The following is a 9715-nucleotide window of genomic DNA, read 5'->3' as shown; positions in this document are numbered from 1 at the left end:
TTTCCGGTAGAACACATGCGGTACAAAACGGATAAAGGACAGTCGCTGTACTCAAAGAGTGAAAATATATTTGGAAGTAAAACGCAGATACTAACTTAGTTGTTATTTCTACAGAAACTACCTGGCGCTAACTCATTAGTTCTAGTAGAGATTAAGAGATGGAAGAGATTTCAAGATGTAAGAGGTGCCTGTTTTTGGTAAAAGGAGGAACCCATCACCATCTTCTTTTTTATCATCCCTAAAATATTTAAGAAAAGATTTTTCCTTACACTTAATATAGCTATTGGAATGATAAATAAAACTTGTGATAAGTAGTAAGCTTATTTAGACAATTTTGACAATAATTTATATTGAAGGACAGTAAAAGAACTGTTACATTGACATCTATCATGAGTAGTAGAATCTGTATGAGCAGTAGAATGAAACAGGACGATCCAACCCACAGAGTCTTTTTAATCTGTCAACATGGACAAGGACGCGTAGTAGCCCTAAAATGAGATGAAGTCAAATGATGATCCTCAATATATCAGTACTATTTTTCTATTCCAAGTTTACCCAAATACAGACCGATTTTATAGTTATGTTACGCACTGTACTTGCTAAACAAATTGAAAGCATTGAATAGTCCCGTCTACATCACTTGATTTATTCTCGCAATCGATCGCTACTACTACTTGAGAATTTCGCTAATAGAGTCGCTATTACTTGAGAATTTTGTCTCAACCGTCGGTCGGTACATTATTTTCAAAGAAGTTAGTTTTCCTGTTAGATTTATTATAAAAAAAAAAAAAAAACAGATAACAGTGAAGTTGTATTATTTCAGCAATATTATTACAGTTCTGGTTCTTGAAACATAATATTTTTTTAAAGTTTAGCTAATTAACACCAGTGTTAATAAAGGATGTAAGTTAATGGAAAGTAAAAACCACACAAACAGGAGAGATATAGTTTTTTTCGATATTGTTTCCCGGATTCAGTCTTCTATTATATCAATATAGCAAAAGTTATACAATTATCCTTGCAAGAAAGACGATATAACTCGCTAGAGTTCACTCACTCACATATAATTCTATCGCTTTTCACATTTAATAGAACTGAAATTCATGTTAATAAAAACAAATCTATGAAATATTTCTCTGAACGCAATATCGTTCATGTGGAAGGCAAATTTCTGGTCTGTTAGTTGCTGTGTACAAACACGTTGAGCAAGTCTAGTGCAAAGTAGAGCAATGTAAAAACAAACAGTTATCGACTGGAAAGATAAACAAAACGTTTGCAACAAATCTGCAGTTGATTGTGTAAGCGAAATGTTTCAAACTGACCGCCCAGTTTTTCGCACCCCATTACCAACCCCAGCACATGTGGACACTTTCGAACGTCTTTACTGTTTGCCATAAAACGGGAAATGGAATTTACATCAGCCAGATGCTGATCGCAACACCCACATTGAGAGGCATGTTTTGCGTTGTGTTTGACGGCAAAGACGAGGAGGATACATTTTGCAGGACGATCTTGGCAGGTAAATTGCGTAGGTTTTATTATCATTTTGTGGTTAATGAAATTTTGTGTAGAGTTTAACACTGTGATAAACTCACTGACTACGAAAACATGAATCATTTAACTTGGAATGAAATTATGAAATCATAACCCATCCTATCCGACGAGGGGTTTAAACAAAATGATGAAAGAATGCAAATTTGTGAATCTGCTTTCCACCTTGATTGACGGATGTTTCTAATTGTGACGAGCATTACTCGCCAGCCATTCCTGTCCACAAACTCTTTTCCTTTTCCTTTTCCTTTCCTTTTCAAATGTTCGTGAAACAAACTGACGCAGTAAATACACGCTCTCATTTCGTTACGGTTCGAAAAGCGCAACGAAACGATACAAAGTGTTTTGTCCCGAAGAACCCGTTCATGCTAAAGTGTCACTTAGGCGGTGGAAAACAGAGGAAATGGGGAAAATGAACTTGTCAACCAAACGGACCATTTATCGCAGATGATTGTTACACCGCTTTGTTTAGTAATAGACCGTCATCGCTGGTTAGGGGATTACAACTCCTTGGGAATGCAATGGACGTTTCTTTGAAATAAATAGAACAATTCTGCTTACCATAATGGACCTGGGATAATGTAAACCAATAACTAATGTAATACACAACATAATTATTGTTATAATAACGTTTCAAAATATTGTGGATTAGAAATAGTTTATAATAATAATGTAAAAATAATGAAATGTAATAATGTAATATGTATACTGAAAATACGTTTAAAATGTGTTATAGTTAAAAATAATTTGATAAAAAAACATCCTTAAAACAAATAAGTGAAAAAAATCTAAAGAAAACAGCAATGGAACAATTCCAAAAAATAAATTACAAGAATTAATAAATTTAAGAATGAATGTATGAAAATCAAGTGAAAAAATAGGTAAATGAATAGTTTTATAGAACAATAAAAATAAGATAGTCTGGGGTATCACCGTGCTCTGGATTTCCTTTTAAACTTGAGCGAAATCAAAACTCAACTGTCAATCACCGCATTTAAGAAAAAAAATTTAAGCAACACTAGATCAGCAGCCGCATCATCATCATCATAAAACGACGTACTTTATCGTGTCCTTGATTATGCACTGCATCGCGATAAAGAAGGACAAAACAAACCTATCACAAAAAAGGGTCCCGGAGAGAATAGCAGTCGGCTGAATCGTGCAGCTTGCCAGCGATGGATATCAAGCGATGAGTGGTCGTGCGGCGGAAACGGGACCGTATGCGGTGGTGCTTCTAATTCATTTATCGTGTTATAATTTTTGAGAGGCGGAACCAACATGAAATGATATTCGCTATGCCGTGCGACGAGCCAAAGGGAGTGTATATGATTAATATTTATTCTACCAGCCGATGCTGGCTGCGAGAACGTGACGATGGGTTGTGCATAAAGTTGGCAAGTGACGCGTATGCTAAGTAGGAAATCAGTGCCTAAAGAACTAAAGGACAGTATGTACTACACTAAGTGTTTGGAAATAAACTCATCGTATCGAATTCGAATTCGCTACGAACGTTTGTATTAAATCATGTATTGTTAACTTGCTCTTCTATGAATCAATGGAACCGAAATATTTCACAATGGCGCACTGCACTTGATATTATTACATTTATAAAATAATTAAAAACTATACAACAATAAAATATAATCTCTAACATTGAATTGAATAGCGTAAACTGAAGAAGGTTCATATATAAAAAAGGCATATGATTATGCATTCGAATTGTTTTAGCACACATTTTTCCCACTATGTAATACTAACCACCATTTCTTTACCCATAACACTCAGCAGCACCATTTCATGGCACGTTTTACTTCCGTTTTGGTTCGTTTCCGTAGTCACAAATCACTCCGCAGACAAATAGAACCGATGCGAACATCCTTCTTTGCTCGATGATTTGTTGTTTTTTCTCTCTTTTCTCGCTTCGTTTCGGATCTTCCAGTCAGGATCGTGTACAAATTACTCCAAGCTGCAGGACCGTACCGCATACCGTTTGCTAAAACGACAAATCTCGCATAATTATTGCCCGTCAGCAATGCACAACAACATCATCATCATCATCATCATCATCATGATCCTGGTGAGGAAAAGAGGCAAACAGTTTTACTGCTTTAACCACCACAAACAGGATAACACTTATCCCACGGGCAACGAGTGACATGATAAATCGAAAGCATCACTATTATCATCGTTAGACCGAACCGCGAACGATTCCATTCAACGGTAGAGTTCCGGTCGATTACGGTAGTAAGCCGTTAAATGTCCACTTCCGCTAACGCTTTGCCCGCCTGCTGCAGCGGACTGTGCAGTGAAGGAAGTTTATGAATAATTTAGCAATGTTTAGGGAAAAGGAAACGGTTTTTTTCCTGGACAGTGTTCCGTAATTGATGATAATTTTTCGACATTTTGCTTAAGCATTTCGTACGTAAGGTTTATGCTGTTGTGTGAAATGCTTTTCATGATAACGAAAAATTTTAAATTCCATATTATTTACATTCTCTCATTGTCTTTTGGACATGTCTTGTTAATGTTACTTGTAATATTGTTAGTTTATGCAAGAATCACTACGAAAGTTTTTCTGTTTTTCGTTTATTCGCTACATACTCTTCTAACATAAGTTTATATTTATAATTCCATATGTATAGATTGATATGTTTACTCAACTACGATAACAATGGCCCTACTGATTCCTTCCGAATGCTGTTTTACTCGTTTACACAATAGCCGTACCAAAACTAACCACGCAGTATGTTAAGAAAAGCAAAAATGTAAATGGAAAACGCTGGCTACGATCCGGCCGTGATGCAATTTGGAACCGGGTTTCCTCTCTGCGCTGCGTCTATCAACTAGCATTACATGTATTATTGCGTACCTCTATATACCTATGTGTAATGGTTCGTATTATGCTGTCACAGTTCTGAATCGTTTCGTGATGGGCGGTATTTCAAGCGCTTCGGACGTGGGCGAAGGTTACGGAACAGAAAAAGGAAAACAAATACAAACAAAATTTGAAACAAAAAAAGATAGAGCACATCGAGAGAGTCAAAAACGCACAAAAGACAAAATTTACAAAGTATTAACACACTGGAATACAAAGTTGGAAAATGTTAAAGTCGAACAGTATCCAAACATTTGAGAAAAGCAACAAAAACTAGCAAACTAATTTCAAATTCTCGCTCCATAACATTCGTCAATAACGTCAATAACATTCTTTTAGCGTGTTTTGTGAATAAAAATTTTGTTTTTTTCTACATCTCGCTTGTTGGCTTTGTGACAAAGTGCAAAATATGAATGTAAAATTGTAACTTCTCCCTTTCTTGTCCATCCCATCACGAAATTTTCATTTCTCAACACCATACACTAACGTTTGTTCTAATGCACCAATTGATTCACTAATCGGGAATGGTAGGCTATTCGAAGGAGAGAAAACGCGAAAAACGATAAAGAAACAAATAAATCATCATTTACACAAATCGAGGGAATGTTTTGTTTAGGATAATTTTACCACAGAGCGTTTTACGTTAGTGTTTTGATTAAAAGTAAATATAAATTAAGCTATCGCTTGATGCGCACATTGATGGTATATTGTATATTTCCTGTTACTACCTTAAACTCGTTCCGTTGCTACACTAAAGTATCAAATGGAAAATTGTTCATTGTGCCTGATAGTATTTCCCTTTCACTCTTTTCCTACACTTCTTTGCAAAATATTGTGCGTATGTTTTATGTTTAATATAATGTCACCATAAAAATTCTTTTGGCATCACATGTGGTTCTATACAACACTATAATTGCGATCAAACACTCCTTCCGTTGATGTTGCCAATTCAAGCACCGATAATTGTATTGCAAAGATTATATATTGACGGACAACTCAGAAAGATGTTCTCCAAGCTGTGGTCGACAACGAGTTCCTCCAAAGAAAGTGAAAAGAGACAGAGTGGAAAGAGCAAAGAATGAAGAAAATGTGTCCCTACTTAAACGGAGTACGTACAATTACTATAACAAAATACAATTCACTTCCACATAGCGTTACGCAAAAGCTTACCGCTCCATTTCCAAACAAAACAAAACAAAATTATAAACACATGGACACAAACACGGTTCTAAACATTCTGTAACATGTACGACCGTAATCACCGGGCGCTATGTACGGGGCGGTTACTAATGTTTCGCACATCACGCCATGGTGTTTGTTGTTTTACTGTCTAAATGATGCGTTACTCGCTCGAAACAGTTGGCCTGCGCTGACGAGACGAGCAAACTGGCGATTGGCGACGATCGCATGATTGCAGGTGGACGATGGATCGAATTTACTTCTTTAGCGGATCGAACGTATCCAACACATCGTCGGCGCTAAAGAAACCGTTCTTGGTCGTCTGGAAGTGGATGAGAGGAGATAAAAAGAGTATATTAGTTGTTTCATAAATAAACTATTTCATTTGTGGTTTTGCTACTCGGTTAGGCATAGACGAACACACGTGAAGTTTCTGGACAACAAAACGAAAAATATATTGTGGACAAATATATACACGATATGACTATGATCGTCATGACTATGATCGGAGACACTGAATTAGTAAATCCACATGAAACATCAATTACTACACTACAAGAGAACAGTATTTCAATGAGGTGATATAATTACAAGTTCTTATTGTTAATACATTCTATGGAGTCTATGGATAAATGAAGGTAGATTAACATTTAGGAAGCATGTTTCATTAGAACAAATGCAAACGCATTTGATTTTGTTTTACGAGGACAGTATAATCACAACGACAATAAACAACAATAAACAGCGCGAAACAAACTAGACATGTACATTGATGCACCGTGTGGAAAAGGCTGCGCATCAACGCGTTACCTTCATCTCGGGCTGGAGTAGCACATGGCCACCACCGGCCCGGCGCAAACGAACCCCAACACTAGTGTTAGCATCCCCGAGGCTACCACCGATGGATTTGAGTGTTCCGAGCGATGGCTTATGGAGACGGTCCTGCTGGAACGAGGACTGACGCTTCACGTTGCGGCTGTTAATGCTTAAATCTTTCTTAAACTCGTTAAATGCCGATAAAGCAAAATCTTCAAACAGCGCCTCAGAAGCGTGAGCCTGTTCGTTCACCAGACCGGATGAGATGTGAACCGATTGGTTAATGTCGGTGTCGGATGCAAGGGCCGCAGGGGCCGTTATGTTAGCACTGTGTGCCATTTCACCATCGTCCACATCGAACGATGTTGGCTGTGAGACCGTACCGGTGTTAGTGGTTAACCGTTCCTTGTCGCTCGCATTTTTGAACACGTCGTATGCGGCGGCTTTGTGCTGCACGGCAGCGAGCGGATTACTGTTGCGGATCGCCGCCGCGAACGGATTCAATTTAGAGGCCAGATTTGCAGCGGTTCCGACGGTGTTGCTGGTTGGGACGGTTGGTTCGTTAAAAGCGCCCGACCCGTTGCAACCCGCACCGTACGCAAGGATCGAATCGAGATGGTACGAATTTTTGCTCAGTACGTTCACTTCTTGCGAGAATGGACCGAATCCCGATTTGAGGTTGGCCGAGTTGACGGAGCACGAGCGATCGTTTTGCATATGGGAGGACGAATCTTCCGTCGTTGTTGTCGAATCCTGTCCGAGAGTTAGTAAAGGAGTTAGCAAGGAGATGTTACTCGAGAGGTACTTTGTCCTTCCCTAGGCAAGAATATATTGAATGCTGACTGGTCTGATTTGTTGTTTCCTAAAAAATATGTCTACCGGCAAAGCACAATACTTACATCACTGCCCTGCGGATTAAATGGTACCGATCCGAATAGGTCCTGGTACGCGCTGTTTCCATTGGTTGTTCCGTTGCTCTGTGGTACCGTTCGTCGCGGAGCGGACTTTGCTGGTGGAGGAGCCACTAAAAAGGAATAAGGAAATAATAATCAAATTACTATTTTACTGGACATGAAGCTGACTGAAGCTTACAAATGGGAGGAGGACTGTTCGGAGCGCCAAATCCGTTCGTGACAGCACCGTTTCCGTTGGTGAATCCATTGTTATGGCCATTGTTGGTGACACTGCCAAAAAGCTGCTGGCCAAGGGTGGCATTCGCTGGTTTCGGTGGCTCAAAGCCGAACAGATCGTTGCTGATCTTGTTACCGCCACCAGTGGAGATACTCGAATCAGTATCTGGTGCACGTGGATCGAAATCACTGTCCGAGTCTGAGTTCAGAAGCAATCCCTCCAGCTTGGTACCGACCGATGGTTTGAGTGCTTCTAGTGTGTTGTTAATCTGTCAAGAATACAAACCACGTGCAAATTACTATTCCCAGACCAAGCATCAATGTGTGGCTTACTTGATTCTGAATATTTCTCGGCGGTACGAGCGGTGCAAAGTGTTTTGGTGACGTTTCGATCAGCAGTTGATCGTCATTGTTCGGTAACGAGACATCAATTCCTACAACAGATCAAATGGATATTAATATTGTGATTGATAAAAAAAGATTACGGCAGTTTTATCTCACCCAAATCAGGCGTCTTGCTGCCATTGACATTATGGTTGTTACTGTTAATGTTGTTATTATTGCTGCTGTAATTGTTATGGCCTTCGACGCCATTTTCTAGCGCTGGTACATCACAAATATCTCTGAGGCCCATCTTCAGTAGCAGTTTCTCCAGTTCCGCCTTCGATACCAGCTCAGATAGGTCACGCAGCCGTTGCCGGTAGGCGGTGATCGTGTGTTCCAGCTGTTTTTTCTGCGCGAGAAGCTTGACCGATTCGAGCGATTTGCCACTATCGCTGACGTAACGCCTGTGAACGAATGCGCGGATGAGATTCCCGTGTAACAAAAATGTATTGTTTTATTGCTCAGGTTTGGTGCGGTTTGGCTGCAGTGATTACGAACCTGTAGGCCAAATCGAATGCTTGCCCGATCGTGAGCGTTATGTCCGAGGCGAGCTTGTTCGAGATGAACACGAAACATTCGTGCCGGTCCTCAGTACCGTTGCTGGTGGTGGAGTTATTCGAGCTGTTCGTATCATCGACAGAACTGATGGAGGCCGTGGTCGTTGCGGCCGTGCCGGTTTTGGCGATGAAGCTGAAGAATTTCTTAACGCCCTTCTCGTCCGCGCAGTAGGATATCTTGTGCAGCGGAAACTGGTGCATGATAGTCAGTGATCGTGGTTCCTGCATATGGAAGGTGAAAATGATTAAATATGGTGGTTATTGATATGGCACGTACGGGTCAACCGGCAACTCTACCAACCTGTATAGCTACACCGTCCACACTGATGGTGATTTCCACCTTCTTTGTCTTCACATTGCCACCGCCCTCTGCCTTCTTCATCTGCTGTGTGAACTGCAGCCTCCGGATGGCTTCCTTGACGACTTCGATACCCTTTGGCTGCTCCACGGGAGTGCTACCGAGGTACTGCAATAGAACAAAGAACAGCAGATTACAACTCTGCGCGAACGGTTGTGGTGAAGGTAGATATGAAGCGCAACTTACTTTGACTAGATAAGCGACGTGCCCGTTGACGAGCACATCTGGCGCGTGCAACCAGTTGCGGCCGTTTTTTGTGTTCTTGGCATCGTTTCCATTTTGGTTGGAGTTGGAGTTCTGCTTGTTCCAGAACATTAGCGTGGAAGCCATGTTGGGCAACGGGATCGGTGCACGAATTTGTCACGTATTTCGCCGACAAGTTGCTGTTGGCCACCGTAGTCACAGAGTACGCACGTGTCTTCCTAGTTGTGCACTGGAGCCTAAACACCGAACAGTCCCGGTCACCGTCCGCTGCGTAACTGATCTCTGCAATGAGGCAATACAAGCGTGAAAGGAAGTTAGATGGGAGCTGTTGTTGTTCCGCAATTAGCTACAGCATGATAAGCAATAACCACAACACAATGACGACACTAATGTATGCATGATTGCGAGCGTATATCGGAACATGGAGTAAGAAGGGTACGGCTGCAACAAAGTCCCTTTCTGCTCTAACGGTAGAAGTCCCTGCGCATCCAATATAGGCAAACCCCAGTGGAACTGAAACTATCGGGACCGTCATCGCGTGAATGTGTCTTCCAGGAGAAGAAAGCTGGAGGCTGTCTCGTTTCCTATTGCGATAAAAACCCTATCACACTGGAAGCGCCAGCGTGTCAACGGCGCACTGGCGACTTGGGCGTCGAGCGTC

The 9715-nt window shown here is 40.8% G+C and overlaps 1 protein-coding gene across 1 annotated transcript; it reads right to left on the bottom strand.

Annotated features, from left to right (window-relative positions):
• Positions 1–5861: 5861 nt before the first annotated feature.
• Positions 5862–9195, bottom strand: LOC128711222 (PTB domain-containing adapter protein ced-6). Its single transcript, XM_053806088.1, has 9 exons — positions 9037–9195; positions 8794–8958; positions 8434–8714; positions 8053–8339; positions 7885–7985; positions 7514–7820; positions 7321–7445; positions 6416–7174; positions 5862–5927 (listed from the first exon to the last, which is right to left on the bottom strand). The coding sequence occupies exons 1-9, from the start codon at positions 9178–9180 to the stop codon at positions 5862–5864; spliced, it is 2235 nt and encodes a 744-aa protein (XP_053662063.1). The 5' UTR covers positions 9181–9195.
• Positions 9196–9715: the final 520 nt, after the last annotated feature.

The sequence above is a fragment of the Anopheles marshallii genome, chromosome 3, assembly GCF_943734725.1.
Source record: "Anopheles marshallii chromosome 3, idAnoMarsDA_429_01, whole genome shotgun sequence".
Lineage (NCBI taxonomy): Eukaryota > Metazoa > Arthropoda > Insecta > Diptera > Culicidae > Anopheles > Anopheles marshallii.
Note: the sequence above shows the minus strand (reverse complement) of the source record. Positions and strands in the feature narration are given on the sequence as shown.

Bases quoted from the DNA above. Each gene is read 5' to 3' on its own strand.
- LOC128711222 (XM_053806088.1), bottom strand. From the start codon at position 9,180: ATGGCTTCCACGCTAATGTTCTGGAACAAGCAGAACTCCAACTCCAAC. The intron at 8,340-8,433 runs GTTCGTAATCAC...ATTCGTTCACAG, and splicing joins GCATTCGATTTGGCCTACAG to GCGTTACGTCAGCGATAGTG. The intron at 5,928-6,415 runs GTAACGCGTTGA...ATCCACTTCCAG, and splicing joins TACTCCAGCCCGAGATGAAG to ACGACCAAGAACGGTTTCTT.